The sequence below is a fragment of the Arvicola amphibius genome, chromosome 7 (genome assembly GCF_903992535.2).
Source record: "Arvicola amphibius chromosome 7, mArvAmp1.2, whole genome shotgun sequence".
In the NCBI taxonomy this organism is placed as follows: Eukaryota; Metazoa; Chordata; class Mammalia; order Rodentia; family Cricetidae; genus Arvicola; species Arvicola amphibius.
Window position 1 is genome coordinate 101,728,392 of NC_052053.1, and position 22,036 is coordinate 101,750,427.

At 46.8% G+C, this 22,036-nt stretch overlaps 1 protein-coding gene across 1 annotated transcript in view; it reads right to left on the reverse strand.

Annotated features, from left to right (window-relative positions):
• The window catches only part of LOC119819997 (protein farnesyltransferase subunit beta), a 75,185-nt gene that overhangs the window by 15,723 nt on the left and 37,426 nt on the right, over positions 1–22,036 (reverse strand). Inside the window, exons 5-9 of the mRNA XM_038338224.2 lie at positions 17,435–17,581; positions 17,256–17,339; positions 9,777–9,863; positions 3,355–3,484; positions 446–578 (exon numbers count right to left, since the gene is read on the reverse strand). Of these exons, the coding sequence (XP_038194152.1) occupies positions 446–578; positions 3,355–3,484; positions 9,777–9,863; positions 17,256–17,339; positions 17,435–17,581 (581 nt within the window). The remainder of the gene's footprint in view (positions 1–445; positions 579–3,354; positions 3,485–9,776; positions 9,864–17,255; positions 17,340–17,434; positions 17,582–22,036) is intronic.

A 22,036-nucleotide genomic window follows, 5' to 3' on the forward strand; every position in this document is an offset into this window, starting at 1 on the left:
AGATGTGACGAGTCTTTTCTCACAAGTTCCGGTTCTCTGGCCTTTTATAACTGCCTTTCCTATGACCATTTTGACTGTGTGCACAGAGGGTTTTTCAGTCTGACACGACCAAGCACAGCTCTGCAATGGAAGCTATGGCTTCATGCCTGGCTGAGATGGCGGCCCCAGTCACTATGGGCCCTGAGACAGAGCGGGGACGCTCCCTTCAGATAACAGGGAGTGGCACAAAGGAGGTTCTCATTCTGCCTTGGGGAGGCCAGGCAGCAGCGGATGATCTGAAACCATGGGAACTGGATCCTACTCTGCATACACAGCCCCTAGACAGGAGGCTCCCTCCATACCAGCTCTCAAGATCCCAAGCAGACAGAATTTCCTTCACCTTCTCTAAACAGTCAGGAAGTGCCCAGGGAGACAGACCGTCCAGCTCCAGGAAGTGTGTGCTCACCTTGAGCGTGCAGGGCTCGGTGCAGCAGGGGCAGGAGCCCTGCCTGCCAGAAGGAGTAGCAGCCGTCCACCAGCTTGTTGCAGCGGCCCTGAAATCCTCCTTCAAATCGCATCTGCCGACTCGTCACCCATTGCTGAGAGAGACCACAGGGAAGGCGGGTGTAAACCAGAGATACAGCTACAAGGGCCAGTCAGTGGGACAGTCTGGAGCTCCAGCTTCCCTCCCTTCTTCCCCCATGGCCACTGCCATTTTGAAGCAACCACTGCCCAGAGTTGAATAAAAAGACCACCATTTTTAGTTATCATAAAAAGTGAAAGGTTTCACTGTTGCATTTTTGTACACACACACACACACACACACACACACACACACACACACACATTGCTCTTTGTCTCCTTCACTGCCATTTCCCATTACCCTCCCCAGGCTGGTTCTCTTCCTCTCCCCAAACAGGCATCCTTCCACGTTCATGTCACACATATCCCAATGCCCTCTCTTGTTCCCACTACCCCGACAGCCATCCTTGCTTAGGTCCAAATGGAGGCCGATGCAGAGTGGAGAGGCCACGCCGGTATGGGAGGCCAGCAAAGGTCTCTTAAACACAGCCTGGGGCAGAAAACTCGGGCAGGGTCACCTGTCTCTTCTCATCATGGCTCAGGGGAACATGTTCCAAACAGAAGGGGAAATGTTGGGCTGATCGCATGAATTGACATCAAGCTAGTCCTGTCTCACCTGGACCCTGAGGACATTCACTCCGGAACAGGACTGAAGGTAGATTCTAATCTATGACCCTAATTACCAAATGATAACTCCCTGGTCTAGCCTGGGGAACCTGGTTAGGTGACAGAAGGAAAATCTTATTCTGAAGCTGTACGCTGGCACTCGTTACCCAGAGGCTACAAATGATACCACCACTTCTGGCTTATGGCCACATTTCTTGAACACACTCCATCAAGATAGCCTTGAAGGCTGAGCAGAGCCGACTGGCTGGGCAGATACGAAGCTCTCTTCCTCCCAGCCCGAGGCCTCAAAGCTGCCCCACTGAAAGGGAACAGTGTGTTATGCCCAGTGCCTGGAGTACTCGTAGACTGAGCTCCGGCACGGAGACCCAAGGGACTCTTTAGAGGGAAACCTGGACCGCCCATGACTACAATGGAGCTTCCATTCTATCCCTCCCGGGTCACGGCAGCACAAGTCAGTCTCGGATCCTTAAAAGGACAAAGGCCTGCGGATTTAGACGGAAACACCTCCCTAGCCAGCCTAAAATGAACCCTGTGCTTCGGGGACTGCCATTTAATGGCAGTGGGCTAAGCATTCAGAAGGAAAGGGAGGGGGACACTCTATGCTTTTACTAACCCCACAATGTGAGTGGATTCAAGCCAGGTTAACTGCTTTTGTTCCAGTGCCTAAAGCCATGGGCTGGTTCCACTTCCCTTGGCTATCAAAAGCCCTTACATGATATAGGTGTTTCTCTCTCTGTCTCTCTCTGTGTCTCTGTCTCTCTCTGTCTCTCTCTGTCTCTCTCTCTCTCTCTCTCCGTTTTTTTTTTTTTTTTTTTTTTTTTTTTCAGATAGGGTTTCTCTTTGTAGCCCTGGGTGTCCTGGAACTGCTCTGTAGACCAGGCTGGCCTCAAACTCACAGAGATCCACCTGCTTCTGCCCCCTGGTGTTGGGACTAGAGGTGTGCGCCTCCACCACCACCTCTGCCAGCTCAGGTGTTGGCTATTTATAGCAAAGGGAGGGAAGTGGGGGTGTCTCTGGGAAAGGGAGAACTTACATTTGGAGAGTACCTCCTATCTACAAGGCTGTTTATGTATGTTCTCTTCTGTAACCCTCAAAGAATACGGATTATTATTTCTACCTTCCAGAAGGAAAAGCGACAAAGCAGCTAGAGCAGATTACGCAATTGGCCCAGGGGTTCTAGGCTGAGAAGCAGAGGCAGGGTTCAAGCCTACAGTATTGTCATTATAACTTAGGCATTCACTACTCTAGTCCTCATTTTTGCCTACAACATGGGACTTTACATTTCATCTCTTGGTGGTGATCAGATTTGAAAAAAGTATTTACAAAGTTGGTCATCCGGTATCAACTTTCCAGAACCTTCATAGAGTATGCCGTGTGAGAGGCTTTCTTTCACAATGAGGTCTAAATGCTGCTTGTTACACCACAAAATAGAAAAGCAGCTCTTTAGAGGGCTTCACAATGGCTCAACAATGAGGGCCTGGCATCTGTTCGCAGAGAGAGCTGAATGTCAGTTGTAGCTGGTTTGCTTTGATGATGGCCAGGGGACCGCATGCTCTCTAACAGACAAAGGGAATACATTCTCTCTGTGTGTTCTAGGCTTCCCTTAAGCTGACTGGTTTCTGAACACCGGCCAAGAGCTTAGGGTCTAAAAGAGATGCTCAGACCTCCTGACAGCAACCCCACCCCCACCTTCCCACCACCTCCCCTCATTCCCACTCTGCCTGGAGAACTCGCTGGAATGCAGATACAACATTTTCACAGGTGATAAATCTTTGGCCCTAAAATGCTTCAAAGCTCTTCTCATAGTTTCTTCTCTTAGGAGATTCTAAGACAGCTGGTAATACTGAATCCGGGGGGGCCATCGCTATTTTTCTCTGGAATTGGGAAGGTACTCATTCCAGGTGGCCGGAGGACATACGACCACTCAGGGTCTGTGCAGAAACCTCCAAGCAGCCAGAGAGAGAGGTAGGAGAAGGGCGCCAGCCCAGAGCAGTTGTTTTGGCAGACTCGCATCTGTGCTGAGCACCAAAAACCGCACCTTGAGCCCACAGACTCCATGCTCAGCAGCCCTCCCCATCACAGCCCTCCTCATGGTTCCAGATCAGGCTCCCATCACCGAACCTCCCATCATCACCTTGGGGAGAGGAGGGTGCAACAGCTACTCACTAGCAAGCTCTTCAGGTTCAAAGAGCGTTCCTTCTTGAGGATGACCAGCGCAGCCAAGCCACAGAAGGTGTAGCCGCCATGGGCTTCCATTCCTGGCACCCCACCGATGCCACCTTCCCAGTTCTGGCACCTAGGAGAGGGGAGAAGCAATACTATGGCAAGTGCACATAGGGGGACAAGCGTCATCTCTGTATTCTGTGTGGCGGAGAGTGAGCTTGCTCTGATTAAAGCATAAGGTGTTACCATCATGGATAGAAATACACTGATTTATGAACTTGCATGCATGTAAGTATGTTATGTAAATGTGTGTATATATATATGTATATAAATGCATATACATATATATATATATGTGCGTGTGTGTATGTATGTATGTGTGCATGTGTGTGCAGACCAGAAGTCAGCTTTGGGTGTTGTTCCTCAGGATAGTTACCTACTTTGTTTTTTGAGAGTCTCTCACTGGAACCTGGGGATCATATTTTTGGCTAGGACATCTTGGCCAATGAATTCTAGGGATCCCCTAACTCCACCTCCCCAGTGCTGGGACACAAGCATGTGCCCCAATGCCTGGCTTTTCACATGGGCATTGGGGATTGGATTCAGGGCCTCATGCTGTACAGGAAACACTTTTGTGTGCTGAACTATCTCCCAGGTCCCTGATGTACTAATGCTTGCAGATTCCTCTTCCTAGAAAACAAAGCCAGAAGGCTTGGAAATTTAGAAACTGTCCACTTGTATAAGAAATGTAGTAGCACAGGTTAATGCGCATTGGAGAAAGTCACAAAGTCCTATATGTAGAAGAATCAATGTTAAAATAAAATTGAGCTGGGCTGTGGTGGCGCGCACCTTTAATCCAAGCACTCAGGAGGCGGGTATATCTCTGTGAGTTCGAGGCCAGCTTCGTCTACAGAGTGAGTTCCAGGACAGCTGGTTTGGGTTACCTTGAGTACCAGGTCTATTAGTGAATGCGTCTGCTTTTGTCTAGCTTCCTCTGTTTGGCTCCAACTCTGGAGATCAAACCCAGGACTTCACAGCTAGGCAAGTGCTCACCACTGAACCATGCCCCACCTCCCTCACTTGCAGTTTCTTTCTTTCCTGGTTCTGTTTGTTGGAGACGGGATTTCAAGTAGCCCAGGCTGGCACTGAGCTTCCTGATGCCCCTGTTTTGCCCTAGCGCCAATCTTCAAGTGCTGGGATACAGACGTGAGACACCACACCTCAGATTTTTGCTTTGTTTTTGTTGTTAGGTTTTTTTTAAATTTGTTTTGGATGCCAGGTGGTGGTGGTGCACACCTTTACAGAGGATTGCCTGGGCTACAGAGGAGATCCTGTATAAACAAACACTAATAATAAAACCCCTAATTGTAAGAGTGTGCCCAGCTTGTAAATGCTCAAAAATAAACTTTGTGTTTAAATGTTAGAATTTTTCTATATATTTAAAATCCCTAATATAAACATAGTAGCGTACGCCTTTAGTCCCAGTCTACACAGTAAGTTCCAGAATAGCAAGAGCAAAGAGCTACATAATGAGACTATGTTTAAAAAAAGAAAAAAAACTAAATAGTAAAAGAAAATATCCATTTATTGCAACTATTATTTGGGGTTACACTATTTATTAATAGTGCTTTTTCTTGTCAGAAAGCATGCAAATATATATGTATTGTGTGGTATGCGCTCAAGAACAGAGTCGTATTGGTGCCGAAATATGAAAACTCCCTGGAGGACAGCGTGGTCTTAACTCGCTTTTATGTACATGACTTCTCATCAGCCCGTTAGTATTGGACTCAATACGAACAGAGTAGCTAAGGCCTAGGTATGTGTGCAAATCTCTGATATGTAAGAGAGCCCCTTGCTCGAAAGCAAAGTGGAGGAGACCTCACTGGGCACAGATGAAAACTGCTTCATGTTGAATCTCACCTTTACTTCGTAAAGATTCATTTATTTTTAGTGTATGGGTGTTTTGCCTGCATGTATGTTTGTGCACCATGTGCAGTGCCCATAGAGGCCAGAAAATGGCATGAGATCCCCTGAAACTGGAATTATAGAAGGATGTGAACTGTTCTGCTGGGAGTTGAACTCAGGTCCTCTGAGAGAGCAGCCAGTGCTCTTAACTGTTGAGCCATCTCTGTAGCCCTTAAAGTTGTATCTTAGATAACATCGTGTGAAGAAAGCTACAAGGATGACAGAGCCGAACATCCAAGAATATAAAAAATTAGTACGGGGGGGGGTGGGGACTGAACTCTAGAAAATTAAAAATAAGATTTAGGGAAGGACGAGAAGGTAAATAGTAAGGGAATCTCTGGGAAAATACAAGAAAACGTTAAGAGATAGAAAACAGACCCTCAATGGGCTTAATAAAAACAATTAGGCCGACCAGCCACAGGAGGCTCGGAATGCCGGGAGAAGCCTGCTTCCTCAGTTAACAGCAGTGAATGAGAGCATGCACGGCTGATCAAGGTGCTGAAAATGAGGGATGCCCAGGGCTCATCCTTTGACAGGACTCTGATACCACTCCCTCTACAGCTCAGAGAACATCTGAGGGGGTTGGGAAGAATCTAGGGGCTGTGGGACGCTATCTGTCAGGCAGAACACTGGCTGCTCTTTCAGAGGACCTGCAGCCATTGGGGTCACGACTGATCGCATAGCATCCGTGGTCACCTGCAGCGACCTGCACAGGGTCTGCCAATGGTTCCTCCTGGATAGGGGAGGGGCTCACGGGACCCTACGCCCCCACCTGATGAATTCTGCGGGAGGGGCAGCCATGGTCTTGAGTTGTGTATCCACTGAGGAGCCCACCAGGCTCCAGTGGATAGCTCCAAAGCCACGGTTTCGCAGACAACCCTGGGTACTCACTGAGTCACAAAACAGAACAGAAAGACACGCATGTGGGGAGGGGACTTGGAGAGAGGGTGGGAAACTGGTGGGAGGGAGACAAGGGGGAATGAGGGTGAAAGAAGCCAGGACGCAATATACACATGTAAAACTGTCTAAGAATAAATTTGATAAAATATCGTTAAAAATGATACCAGGTGGTGGTAGCGCACACCTTTAATCCCAGCACTCGGGAGGAAGAGACAGGCGGATCTCTGTGTTTGAGGCCAGGTTAGTCTACAGAGTGAGTTCCGGGACAGCCGGGCAAAAACCCTGTCTCAAACAAACAAACAAACAAACAAACAAAATCCAAGGAGCAAGCTGAGTATGCGGACATACGCCTACAATCCCAGCACTCGGGAGACTGAGGCAAGAGGAGCAGAGGTGCTAACAGTCGGATTTGGGTTCACAGTGAAGCCTTGTTTCAAAAACAAAAATAAAGGAGAAGTTGCCAAAGAAGTACTGCAACGCAATTTCTTGGTCCGAAATCTGTGTGCTTCCAAATGGGAGTCCTGCGAGGTGCCTAACACACGCTGAGAATGATCCCCACCACGGTTCATCATCACCCATAAAGACTCTCAAAGTCTCAGGACAGGCACATGAGGAGGTGATGGAGGAAAAGGGCAAAAGTCAAACAAAACTGCCCAGGAGACTCGACGGCCCTGGATGGTGGCAGGCACTGTGGTCACCACCACAGGCAAACTTGCTTGAATCCCATGTATTCTAGATTATATACTTAACACACCATCAGCTGGCACAAATGAAATATGTCTGAGGCTCAAAGGTAGTAATAAACTGGTTCAGTCAGACCTCACGTTCAGTGAGTGACCTGCTAGGGAGCCTTCCCGTCGACCGGGCTGGACACCCCAATACAGGGCAAACCATCTCCGAGGCCCAGCTGACAGGGAGTTCAGTGGAGTGTTAAAACTTGGAGCCAACAATAACAGAGGACTGGTCTCCTTCGAACCACCCTATCTTTCTTTTTCTTTCTTGTTTTTTTTTTTTTTCCTTCTGGTTTGCCTAGGGGATGGCCACAGTCCCCAAGCGGTAGCAGTGGCAGCCTGGGTCTTAGGGCAGGGCGGGGCAGCCACATCTTTAGCAGGAAGGAACCGGCTACTAGAAAGTGAGGACAAGCCAGGAGAGTCACAATGGAAAAACCCAACTTCAGCTCAAGTTTCTACCTTGAAAACGCATACACAGCAGGCAAACTGAGCAGCCTGGAATCAAAACTGATCTGAGATCTGAGCTGCCGCCCACTGCAGGGCAGAACACTGTTTGAAGTTTACAGAATGAGTCTAAGTGGCTTGACTGCTAAAAACAAAAGCATCCTTTTAAGTAATCTAACAGAATGCATTCTCTCCAATACGCCAACCTCAATGTATGACACACTTCAAAGCTATTCAACACATGAACACCCAGGAAAAAGACACATCAATTTCAAGTTACCTACATGCTGAAAAGACCTAGACACGAGCTTTTAATTTTTATTTAATTGTTATTCTATGTATATATGTATATTTTATGTATGAGTGTTTAGCCTCCATGTATGCCTGTGCACCACACGCATGCTACATATCCATGCAGGCCATCAGAGGGTACTGATCCCCTGAAACTCAAGTTACAGGCAGTTATGAGCGGCCATGAGGGTGCTGGTAATTGAACCTGGATCCTCTGGGAGAATAGGCAGTGCTCTGAACAACCGAGCCATCTCTATACACACACACACACACACACACACACACACACTCACCTCACCCTTTGGAGACAAGGTCTCACTAGGAAGCCTAGACTGGCTGGTCCAGAACTCCGGGACACAGTGGGTCTTTCTGCCTTACCACACTGAGCGGTGCTGTGCTATGGTGCAGGCTACTGCACCTGATTCCCGCAAGGGTTTTTAAGTGGATATAATTACCTACTTGCCTTGTGAAGTGAAGGAAAGGACACTGGGAAGGAATAAAAAGATGGGACATCTCAGTTGAGAAACAGAGCCCTAAAAAAAGAGCCACACCCAGGGACTGCCTCGTCTCAGTCTCTAAACTATCACCATCAGGCTACCAAACACTGTGTCCTCAATGACCAGAGTCACTATGAAAATCAGATTCACCGGTGATGACATGAACAGTCAGAAGACAATAGAACAATGCTTACAAAATTCAGACAAATACACTCCACACCATTGCTAATCTATTCATCTCTGAATGGACAGATCACCAAGCAGGCTTGCAAAAAAAATAAATAAATAAAAGAGAGAGAGAGAAAGACACATAGGATCTTAAAAATGCATTTTTCAGGTGCCCTTTTCTGAGAATTTTTGGAGTATTATGCTTTATTAAAATGAATAGTAATCATTTTTAAAATGAAAAAAGGACAGAGGTTCCAACAAACCAGAAAAATGAAGTGAATTTCACGCTGCAAGGAAGCTTCTAGATGCCTGCTGTGCAGCAAGCTAAGAGCAATCTGTCTAGATTTGAAGCAGGAGGGCTCGGGCTCCAGGGGGGAATGACCCAGAACACACACACACACACACACACGAGAGAGAGAGAGAGAGAGAGGGGGGGGGGGGGGGGGAGAGACAGAGAGAGACAGAGACAGAGCGACAGAGAGAGACAGAGACAGAGAGACAGAGAAAGAGACACACACTGTATGAAAAATAACTTTGTAGTACTGGTAGAGAATTTGGAGATGAATTCCTGATAAATACATTCATGATATGTATGCTAACTCCAGGACAATGAAAGTTACACAAAAATTATGACCTCAGTATATCATCTGATGTCACTGTATTAATATTTACATGGTAATGAGTACAATTTTGATAAGAATAAATAAACAGCATATATATGTATACACATATATGCCTTTTGCTTTTTATTTTTAAGAGGGTCTTTTGCAGTCCAGGCTAGCCTGAAACACAAGCTGGTGCTGAAGATGCCCTTGAATTCTGACATCAGCCTTCTGAGTGCTGTGATTATAGGCCAGGTAAGTCCACCCTGAACCACCACACCCAATCCTGTTTCAGGCTTTTTGCTCTTAGAAACAAGTCTTTGTCTCTTCCATGCATGTGGGTGAGAGTTTCTGTAGGAGGAGGGTTACTGGGTTTCATGAACAAGGGCGTTCTGAGATACTGCCAACTGCTTCGGTCACCGAGACTCCCACCAACACTACTCGCCAGAGTTTCCGGCCTGTGCCATTCTAAACTGCAACACAACATTAAAGAAACTCTGAAAATGATGTCAAGTATTTGGGCCTGGTTTGTTTGTTTTCATTTTTGCTTTTTTGAGACAGGGTTTCTCTGTGTAGCCCTAGCTGTCCTGGAACTCACTCTGTAGACCAGGCTGGCCTTGAACGCAGAGATCTGCCTGCCTCTGCCTCTACTGGAATTAAAGGTGCACTCCACTACCACACAGCTAAATAATTTCAAGTATTTGTAAAGGGCATAACATATAACACCTAAGACATCTCATAATTTCATATTCCCTTCCAGACTTTTAAGTTTTAACTTCTCTTGACCGCTTGCCCTCTAAGGACTGGGGCCACGTGACTTCTCTCACCTTGCTATCCATTCGGCCGTGCCTTCGAAGAGGTCTGGAGTAATGATGTTGGTTAGAGAGGCCACCGAGGCGGCACAGTACGCGCTTCTGGAAAACAGAAACAGAGGGAAACGCGTTAGCTCCCAGCAGAAGCCAGGACAAGAGGCTCGGTAAACTGCCCGGGTAGACTGTTCCCTGTGCCCAGTAAGCTGCTGCCATGTTCCGTCTCTCTCGGCACAGCCATGCTTCCTGGGTCTCCGAGAGGTGTGCCAATCTGTCTGGACAGAGTTGCTCACGACACGGCTTCAGGGAAGGAACGTGACATTCTACTCTGCCTGCCTCCACACAGGCAGACCTACATCTGAGGAATCGGCGGCCATAACAATCATCTCAAAAACAGAGTCAGCCTTCTTTCACAGACGTAGGACAGTCCCCAGCATCCCATCCAGGCGTGGCTGAGGCTCTCCTCACTCATTGAGACATCTCACGGCGGCAGACTGGCGACCTCTGTCTGGATGTGTGTGAAAGGTCAGCTCTACATTTCCTTGGACAGACACACTCCAAAGCAGGCCACCACACTCTAATGGCTGCTTGGGCCACACAAACGAGACAGGAGCAGGCATCCTTACACCTCTAGAGAAAAGAACGCTGACGTCAAGCCCTTCGCCAGACATACACAGAAACCCACATTTCAGTGAAAAAGTAGGAACAAGGTTTAGGATACGGCTCAGTTAGTAAAGTGCTTGCCAAGGTTTGATCAAACTGGGTATGGTAGTGCATGTCCATAATGTCAGCACCAAAAGGTAGAAGAAGGAGGATCACAAGTTCAAGGTCATCCTCAGGTACATAGCACTTTTGAGGCCAGATTGGAATACTTGAGACACTGTTTCAATTTTTTTTAAAGGGCCGGATGGTGGTGGCCTTTAATCCCAGCACTTGGGAGGCAGAGGCAGGTGGATTATCTGTGAGTTCGAGGCCAGCCTGGTCTACAAGAGCTAGTTCCAAGACAGGCTCCAAAGCTACAGAGAAACTCTGTCTCAAAAAAACCAAAAAAAAGAAAAAGAAAAAGAAAGAAACATATATTTTGGTCTTTTGTGCAGGGTGATATTCTAGGGATCTAATCCTGGCTTTGCATATACCATGCATACTCTGTTGCACCAAGATAAAACAAAATGTATTCATTTGAGCTAACTCTTGTGGTTCTATTCTTCAGCCCTAATTCTTCTCAGGACGCTCTTCCATCTTCTCCATCTGTCATGGAACACACCCAGAGACTGTTTTGTGTCAAATACCCAGCATGGAAAGACAGAAATTATTTGTTTTAATCCTACTCAGAAATTCTTTTCTAAGAGCTCAGACAGAACATGAAAGGGAAGGAAAACAAAGTTTGGCTTCCATCTTATTTGCTGTATAGACTTAACATGAAGCCAAACTTACTGAGGCATTCCACAAGAATCACTACGGAAGCCATGGGCATGATTATCCTGCCAGCACTGTGACCAGCCAGGCTCCCACTGGCAAAGGCACAGCAGGGGCATCCAGAGCAGGCAAGGGGCAAGCGTGCCAGCGCCAAATGTTGCCATTTACCATATGTTAACTTTGAAGGTATGATCTAATTTCCTCCAGGCCTTGAGCCTCTCACAAAGGCTCCGTAGTGTTTTCAGAGGCTCTTGGGTCCTCATGAGGGTGTGGGGGGCTGTGATGCAGTCTGCCTTGCATCAGTGGAAGAAGTGACAGGGGAGGCAGTTGTGGAATTCTGTCCTCTGGGTGTGACATGGCTGCTACAGTCTTGAAATCAGAGCAGCTGTGATTACTTGAATGAGATCCTCACAAGATAATGTCTATTAATATTCCTGTGTGGGAGGAGGAAGGGGGAGGGACACCAGACTCCTTAGTGGAGACTCCGGTCACTCCTTTTCTGAACCCCACCCCCACACTAGCTGCAGGAATCCTGGCCCAGTTGCACAAGGTCTTAGGTCTAGAGAGTGCGTAGGAGGAAGAAGGTTGACTCAGGGTGACAATTCTAGTGACCGGCTAACATGGCTAGATTGTTTCTTTGCTCTGTTATTGCCCTCTGTACTGAGGATGGATAGAAACACAGCCCCCACCTCCCCGGGATGAGGAACACAGCAATAATGGCGGAACCAAGGATGAGTTGGGGGAGTACAGTTCCATGGCCTCTGCTAAGAAAGAGAGGACAGCGACCAAGCCTAAGCTGTCTTGAAGGCAGAGCTTCCATGGGGGCAGTTCCAATGTGGCCAGCTTTGCCCATGTGGTAGGAATCAGCATGTCGCCATGCTGGAATGGTGAGTGTGTGATCCCCCATATTGATGTTCGACATGAAACAGAAGCTGAGCTTTATGTCCCCCCCCCCACCCATCCAGGAGCATCAGTATCCAAAGTCTGCAGGAGAAATCCCCGTGCAACTGCCTTCCTCTATGTGGCACAGGGTGACATGCTCCTTGAAGGAGACACCCTTAGAGGGTCAAACTGCTGGAAGTATCGTGCTATGTTCTATATTGTTGCTCAGCAAACAACCATATATATAACGCCAAGATTCAGGGAACACTGCAGAATATAAGAATGTGAAAACCAGGAGAAGGGGTGAGGTAGTGTAGAATCCTGGCCTCCTAGACAGGACATGATGGTTGCCATCTTAAAATCAGAGCACCTGTGATTACCCATGTGAGACTCAGAAGATTAGGCTTATCTGTGTTCCCTCATTAGAGAAGGGCAGGGGAGATCTTTAGAGACTCCAGCCACGCACCCTGACCTCCACAGCGACATGTGGGGTTTAGGTGGCATGAGAATACATAGGAAGTGGAAGACTGATTGGGGCTGGGAATTCCAATGATGCAGCTTTTGTGAACCACCACTCATGATTTTTGGGGATGCCGTTGCCTAAGTCACCCACGCTTATGCACAACCCCAACACATTCAATGGTTCAACAGGCAGGGCTTGGATGAAAATTTCTTCCATCTGTTGGTGCCCTCCCTATCTGAGACGCACAGAAAAGGACAACCAGGAAAAGTCACACAACAGATACCAAAACCACTAGTCCTAGAGCACACAGAAAGAAGGGGAGGGAACAAGGCACAAATTGTCATGTAGTTTCTTCCTGTCTCCGTCTCTAGCTAGCATCACAGCTCTCCAGTTTGTCTGCTTTTCTCCTCCCTCACCACCGACATCCAAACCCAAGTCATTATCATCCGCCTGGATCAACCTGTTTGTCTCCCTCCTTCCAGCTCAGAAACCAGAGGGCATTTGCTAAAACACTGTAACCCATTTACTGCACCCAGAGAACTAGCACAGTACAAATCAGATCATATCACCGCCTCCTGAAAATCCATCAGAATATATTTGCCAGCCTCTGTAATGAGCCTGTCCCTCCAGCTCTTCATTCCCACTGGTGCCCCCAGCCTCCTACAACTCAGTTGCATTCAACCAACTTCTCATCCCTTGAACACATCTTGCTCCATTACTTGCTGTCTCTCCTCTATCCCCAGAGAACACTCTGAATTTTACAGTTAATTCAGAAAATGAATAAATCACAATTCCTTTCTTGGTTTTTTGAGACGGTTTCTCTGTGTAGTTCTGGCTGTCCTGGAACTCACTCTGTGGACCGGGCTGGCCTCGAACTCACAGAGATCCACCTGCCTCTGCCTCATGAATGCTGAGATTAAAGGCATGAACCACCACTGCCAGGCTGTAGTTTGTTTTCCCAGTACTAGGGTGGAATCCAGTGTCTCATAGTCTTGTAGTTTGACTAGGAATGCCCCCGCCTAGCCCCCCCACCATAGACTAATGTGTTTGAATATTTAGTCCATAGAGAGTGGTACAATTAGGAAGTGTGGCCTTGTTGGAGTGGGTGTGGCTCTGTTAAAGGAAGTATATCACAAGGAGGAGGGGCTGAGGTTTCAGAAGTTCAAGCCAGGCTCTTTTCCCCTGCTGATTTGGGTGTAAAACTCTCAGCTACCTCTCCAGCACCGCATCTGCCTGCATGCCACCATGCTTCCCGCCATGATGATAATGGACTAAACCTCTGAACTTACAGCCATCCCCAATTAAATGTTTTCCTTTATAAGAGTTGCTGTGGTCATGGTGTCTCGCAGCAAACAGAAACCCTGAGACACACGCATATATTAGGTAAATGCTCTAAATTAGGGCTGCGTTTCAATCTTTCATTTTACTTCTTATTTTGAGACAGTCTCAAAGTTGCCAGGCTACCCTTTAATTTGTAATTCTGCAAAGTCTCCTGAGTAGGAGTCTGGGAGTACAGACCAAGCCCAGCTAGTCAAGGCTCCTTCCTTAACCGTGAATGGGAAGTTTCTGAGGTGCCCAGAAAATACCCACAGCTGAGTAAGGCATGCTCAGAAACCACCAGGCGTTGTTCTAGGCCCCAGAGATCAAGAGGCCATCTCTGCCCAGCCAGGCACTGGAGCAAGCTGCCTCCGGGTGTGACCTGTCCTCTGTTTCCAACCTCCTCTCCTGAGCACAGGCTGGTGCTTCTATACAAAGGAAAAACAAAGAACTGTGGAGTCGAAAAATTGGAATTAATGTTCTAGAAGCCAGGTAAGACGAGGAAACTGGAGGCCATCTGCAGGTCTGATCTGCCATCCACTGTATAAATAACAATCGTGGGCTCAATGGCAGAGCAGTCCCAGGACCACAGTAAGGGGATTATAGCCAGGTGCTCCTTGATGGGACACATCAAATTGGCAGAAGTTGCCCTGCATTTGTCTAGCCCCTGCCTCTGGAATGCTGGGACTAAAGGCTGTGCCACCACACCCAGTTATCCTGAGACAGGGTTTCTCAATGTAGGCCAGGCAGACCTTGAACTCACTACCCTCTTGCCTCTGCTCCTTGAATGTGGATGCTCTGTGTGTGCTACAATGCCCAACTCCAATCTATTATTTGTTTGTTTGTTTGTTTGTTTGTTTATGATTTTTCGGGGCAGGGTTTCTCTGCATACCCCTGGTTATCCTGGAACTCACTCGATAGGCCAGGCTGGCCTCTGCCTTCCAAGTGTTGTGATTAAAGGCACACACCACCACATCCGGCTCAATTAATTATTAAAAACTAAACTGCCTTGCAAGCTGCCACTACTCTCTAACAGCAGCGTGGCCTCTAGCTAAGCTCTGGCCTCATGTTAAGGCAGGCAGGGAAGTCTCTATACCTTGTTCAGGCAGCAGACCGACAGCAGGTTAAGTACCCAGGATACAACTGACAACGAAAGCCACTCAGAAGAGTGTGCCCTCTCCTGGAGGGGTGACGAAGCCCCATCATTAGAGCCTGGCACTACACACTTTTAGATGCTACCAGAAACCGCTGAGCTTATGCTCAAGCGCTCCTCTCAGGTCCGGGTGCAGAAGCTGCTCAGGACTTCAGCACAGACCCGCGTTTCCAGAGCTCAGCACAGACCCGCATTTCCAGAGCTCAGTGGCTAGGGCCTTGTAGGAGGTGCACAAGGCCTATTTGGTTGGCCTACTTTCTTTCTTTTTTATAAAAATGATTTATTTATTTATATTTTATGGGCATTGGTGTTTTGCCTGCATGTACGTATGTGTGAGGGGGTCGGATCCCCTGGAGGTGGAGTTACACACAGTTGTTGCTGGGAATTAAACCCAGGTCCTTTGGAAGAACAGCAGGTGCTTTTAGCCACAGAGCCATCTCTCCAGTCCCTGGTTGGCCAACTTTCCTTAACATTATTAAAAATTATCATCATCATGTGTCTGTGTCAGGTGGGTATGCACCTACTAGAGCACATGTGTGGTCAGAGGGCATCTGTGTGGTCTGTTCACTCCTTCTTCCAGGAACCCAACTTAGGGTTCCTTGTGACATCAATGCCTTTACCTGTGAGCAATTGCACCGGTTCCTTGTTGGCTTTTCTGAAGACACTATGCTAACCATGCAAAAGATGTAACAGTTATGCCCAAAGCTACATAGCTAGCATACCACTGTGAAGAATGTGCTCAGGAATCCACTACGAGGCCAGACACTTTGGGGAGGCAGGCAGATCTCTATGAGTTCAAGGCTAGGCTGGTCTATATAACAAGTTCAGGCCAGCCAGGGCCACACAGGGAGACCCTGACACAAAAATAACACAAAACACACACACACACACACACACAAAAGATAGCTCTATCATTCTAATATAAATCTTCACCTCCTCCCAAAAATGTATTCTTCCCACACTAAATGATATACAATCTTAATGACTCACTGCATTTGAGAAGTACTTATTCCGTAAACTTTACATGCCTCATGGGTAGACTGTCCACAGGACAGGAAGCTACTTGCTAGTATAATAAATATATTTCTTTTCTCCATTTTTTTCATTTTTAATTCTGACAGGGTCATATAGCCTAGGTAGCCTTGAACTCATGATATAGCCAAGGATGACCTTGAACTCATGATGCTCCTGCTTCCACCTCCCAAAAGCTGAGATCATGATCACAGACCATACCTGGCCAGATACGTTTCTTGAGTAAAATACTAGGTTTGAGCTAGCAGGTACTAATCAGTTGGTTCAAGTCCACTACACTGCAGTCTCTGGCCCACAAGGCACTCTGCACCCCACAGAGGAACTCTCTCTCGTGTGCCTTGGGTATTCAGGACCCTCAGGATTTCATCAGATGCAACCAGAGAATATTTACAGAGTCCATTCTAGGCTTGCTTCTCCAAGAGAGGTGAAAGACTGCATTACTGTGCAATTACTTACATTAAACTATTTTGCACCTAACAAATGTATTTTGTATCTAAAGCATTTGATTTTGTTTTTATCCAACTCATATTTTGACTTTTAGATAAAAGAAGCTAAGATAATGACACTGGAGGACCTTAGTGCCATATTAGCAAAGACCGTGACTGTACCAGGGACACACCATTTACACACCAGTCTATGGGACAAAGCAGAAGTTTGCCATGTTACTCTAGTTCAACTGCTCTAAGAACAGGCACATTCTAGAAGCCGTGGATGCAAAGGTACATTCTAGAGGCCATGGATGCAAAGGTACATTCTAGAGGCCATGGATGCAAAGGTACATTCTAGAAGTCGTGGATGCAAAGGTACATTCTAGAAGCCGTGGATGCAAAGGTACATTCTAGAAGCCATGGATGCAAAGGTACATTCTAGAAGCCGTGGATGCAAAGGTACATTCTAGAGGCCATGGATGCAAAGGTATATTCTAGAAGTCGTGGATGCAAAGGTACATTCTAGAGGCCGTGGATGCAAAGGTACATTCTAGAAGCCGTGGATGCAAAGGTACATTCTAGAAGCCATGGATGCAAAGGTACATTGTAGAAGCCATGGATGCAAAGGTACATTGTAGAAGCCATGGATGCAAAGGTACATTCTAGAAGCCATGGATGCAAAGGTACATTCTAGAAGCCATGGATGCAAAGGTACATTCTAGATGCTGTGGGTGCAAAGGTACATTGTAGAAGCCGTGAATGCAAAGGTACATTCCAGAAGCCGTGGATGCAACTGTGCTACTCACCTCACATCCACCTCACCTCCAACGTGCATGAGGAAAGAGCCATCGGGTTGCTTCAGGGAGTATAAATATTGAAGAAGCTTCTCTCTGAGAACAGTGGGGAGGGCAGAAGAAAATGACAGTCAGTGCAGCAGAGTAGGAGGAGTCCTCTTGAGTCTCCACCACTGCTCCTGCAGCTTTACCTGTTAATGACGTTGTAGGCTTCCTCCGTGCCAATGATGCACAGCGCATTAACAGCTGCATACGTGGGTGCAAGGTGTGGGTACTGCCCAGGGCCCCCTCCAAAGCCACCTTCTGGACTTTGACACAGCTCCAGGAACTGACACACACTAGGTACATGGCCAAGGGGAAAGACAAAGTTAGACAGCATTAATTTCCAGACATCAAATTCCTTCGAGAGTCCAACCTTTTCTAGTCATTCACCTTCCCTCAAAGGGGCAAAAATCCCCTTTGCCACTTGACTACAACCAACAAAAGACTCCACTCTTTACCCAGCTATTACAGTTTTGTGTTCATTCCTTTGTTCCAGTATGAGGCTGAAGGAAACATTTCATAGACCAGTGGGTGAGTTTCATGCTTTTTAAAATTATTTTTAAATATTTATTTATTAGCCGGGTGGTGGCGGTGCACACCTTTAATCCCAGCACTCAGGAGGCAGAGGCAGGAGGATCTCTGTGAGCTCGAGGCCAGCCTGGTCTACAGAGTGAGTGCCAGGACAGGCTCCAAAGCTATATAAAAAAGCCCTGTCTCACAAAACCAAAAAGAAAAGAAAAGATTTATTTACTATATGTACAGTGCTCTGTATCATACATCTGCCTGCATGCCAGAAGAGGGGACCAGATTTCATTATTGATGGTTGTGAGCCACCATGTGGTTGCTGGGAAATTGAACTCACAATCTCTGGAAAAGCAGTCAGTGCTCTTAACCTCTGAGCCATCTCTCCAGCCTGAGCCTCATGCTTCTGGTCCAAACCTTTCCCTTCATTTTTCACTAAACTTGTCACCCTAGATCTGTAGCACTGCAGATGCTCTTCTGAGAACCTCTGGATTCTGCCTCTAGCTCAGGGCGCAACTGCTGGTTCCATGCTGGTCATGGGTCTACATGCAGTTGGCATGCACTTCCTAGACCCATGAACACACGCCTTCACTCACTGTCGCCGGAGCCTTCACAGGCAACATCTTTCTGCTCCCACCACCCGGAAGAAGCCAGTTTTGAGCACGGTCTGCTCCATGTTAGGAAGGTGGGAGAGCAGAAGGCTCCAGGGGGCACTGTTGTGGTTTGAATGAGAATGCCCCCCATCACCCATAGGCTCACTTGAATATTTGCTTCTGGTGGTGCTGTTTGTGGAACCTTTAGGCTGTGAAACCTCACAGGAAGCTGGGACTCGGGTGGGCCTTGAACCAGGCGTACTTCCTGGCTGTCCCTTACTTTCTGAGTGCACACATAAAGCTGGCTTCCTGCTCTTGATGCGATGTCTTCCCTGCCACAATGGACTACACCCCTGGACCCGTAAGTCCAAACCAACCCTTCTCCAAGATGCTTTTTTTTAAAATTTTCTTATTTTATTTTTACCACTGAAGCGTTTTACTAATATATATGTTTTGCGTCGCTAGACGAAGAATCCCCAGTGTTTTTCCTCCTGTGTGCTTTTGTCTAGCTTCTTAATGGTCCATGATGCCAACTGAGGTTGTCAGTACAACGAAACCAAAATTGATGGGACCGCCCTGCCATTTCTCTAGGTCTTTGAACTGCACATCAAATCTGGGCTGATCACGCCACACTTCAACCTCCTCGTGAGACGACAGCTATGTGATAAGCTGGTGTAGGAGATCCTTCTGTCTTTGTGTTGCTTTCATTGGTTAATAAAGACACTGCTTTGGGCCGCGTGTGCTATGATTGCAGGTGTGAGCCATCGTGCACAGCTCCTTCTGATTCCAGGCTTTCCGGTATGTTGGTAGGTACAGCAGCAGAATGTGATAATGATTGGCCACCTCTGTCTTCACGGGCTAAGACATTGTGCATTCACTTCTACTTACACCTAAGATTTTATGGTAGGCAGCACAAGGACTGACACGAGAGTTCGTCATCAGAGAAGGAAGAAATTTTGGAGCACATTTTTAAGAAAAGTTTTCATAAGTTGAGTTTGCTCTTTATAGATTTTCTAACCCTGGATCAATTCTTATGGAATATCCAGAAATAAACAGCTAATAACAATTCCTAACAAAGGCTAACTGCCAAATGGAAGCTTTCTGTACACAAAACAGGATTTAACTAATGTAAAACTCAGCAAGTGGGCAGGAGAGATGGCTCAGTGGGTAAGGGCACTTATTTCTCTTGCAGAGGACCTGGGTTTGATCCCAAGCACCTACACGGCAGTTCACAACCATCTCTAACTAAGTTCCAAGTCATCTGATGTTCTTTTCTGGCCTCCGCAGGCATCAGGCAGACACATGGTGCACAGACATACATGTAAGCAAAACAGTCATATACATAAAATAAAAATGAATCTAAAAAACAAAAACTCAACAGCCTGGAGCTTGAAATATACACTGCTCAGCCACAGAGCATACACACACGGCCCTGAGTTCAATCCCAGCATCCTGCCCCAGCCTTCCAAGGGCTGGAATTACACATGTATCCTTCTATACCGAGCTGCTGTAAGCTTGAGACCAGGCTGAACTATGTAGAAAATTCAGGCTAGCCTGAGCTACAGAGTAAGACCTTCAAAACAAAACAAAAACCATCCTAAAGAGTCACCTACTACCCATTTCCTCCTGGCTCCAAAGACAGACGACTGTAAGGGAATGTAACACTCCTGACGCAGCAGCCTGTGGTCCAGAGTGAGCGCGGATCTGAATGTTCCAGACACCTTGCTGTCATGGCTCCACGCCAACCCCCCTCAGCTGACTGCCATGAGGCTGAGTGAGGGAACTGGGGGTGGGGCTCTCCCTTCCCTACCACAGAACATTCTGACCCCGAGGCTTTCCAACTTGCACCCTAAGGAACAGGCAAGCCGACTGTGAAGTGACAAGCTGTCATTAGTAGGCTTCTCAAGCAACTTAAAGGACCAAAATGTTAATGATACTGGGACAGCTCAGAAAGGCGCAAAAAACACTAAAAAAATCAAAAATTCACTGGCTAATAAAACATGGAAACTAGGAAGCATTAGTGCAAACACCCCAATGACAATGACAAGGATTCACACACACACAAAAAGCATTCCTTCAGACGCCACAAGGGTGCGTTCTAGATACAGGTCAGGGCTGTTTAGGGGGAGCTCTGCATCCCTTTGCATCCCTGTTTACATACCAATGACCAGCAAAGGGACTGGTCAAGACCTGAGTTTACCAGAGGCCAGGTGACGCAGATACCCACAGACGCTGAGCGCCATTCATCTTTGCTGCACAATTAGAAGTACTTTGGGGGATATTTTTTTAAAACCCCCAAACCGAGTCATACCTAACGCCAACTAAATCAGCATCATTGAGGGCAGATGGCAGTGGCAGGTTTGTCACACTTTGTGTGGCTCCAATGCTCACCCCAGCACCATTACTTCTTAGACTCGGTGTGTACAATCACCTGTGGGTCTTACTTTGGTTTAGTTTTTACTTTTGTTTTGCTGGGATTTTGTTTGTTTGTTTTTCTTTTTTGTTTGTTTTTTGTATTTTGAATTTTTGAGCCAAGGTCTCATCATGTGACTCCAGATGGCCTATATCTCACTCTGTAGACCAGTTAGGCCTTGAACTCACAGAGATCAGCTTACCTCTGCCTTCTGAGTGTTGGGAACATCGGGGCGCACTACCATGTACAGCTTAGTTTTGTTTTGTTTAAAGGATCTCTCTCTGTAGCAAAGGCTGGCCTGCAACTCACTACATAGGCCAAGTTAGCCTTGAATTCTCAGCAATTCTCCTGCTTCCATCTGCTAAGTAGTGGAATTACCAGGAATGAACCACCACGTTCAGCTGTTTTTACTTCTAACCAGTGCCTGGGTGATGCTGGCCTGATGACCACATTGTGGAGATCAATAAAACACATCTGTCCTGTCCAACAGGCAACCCTAGTCACAGGGGTTAATTCAATTTTAATTCAGATTAATTAAATCACAAACCACATTTCAAATGCTCAGTGACTGTGCTTAGCTGGTGGTGACCAAGTGGGTCACATATCTGTCACAGAGCCTTCCCATTATTGTGGGGTGTTCTATTAAGCACTGCTTCTCTGACATTCAACCATTACAGAGAATGAAAAACTTGTAAGAGAATCAAGTTCAAGGGAAGAATATTCTGGCCTTAGTTTTTCAAATTTAATTTCATTTATTATAATGTAAGTATGTGTGTGTGTGATGGGGTGCCAGACACACGGAAGGCAGAAGATAGCTTTGTGTAATTGATTCAGTCCCTTCCAACTTTATAGGGTTCCCAGGGATCAAGTTCGGGTCATCAGGCTTTTGCGCTAAGCACGTTACCTGCTGAACTCTCTGACGGGCACTACTGTCGGCCTCATAAATCAGTCCTCTTAGACTTGTAATAATGGTTGGACTAATCTAGAGTCAGAAGAAAACTCACCAGTGGGGCCAAAGGATTCAAAAATATGTAAATAAGCAAAGAATGTAAAACAACAGAAAAGCAAATCAAAGACCAATAAAGATAAAACAAATGACACAGGTTCAAGCAGCAAATAGCATACTGGGGGTCAGTATTACAGGGGAGGGAAGCATAGAAACACGAGATCAGAAATGAGGGGGAACACAGAGGGGAAAGAACCTGTGAGACACAATTAATCAA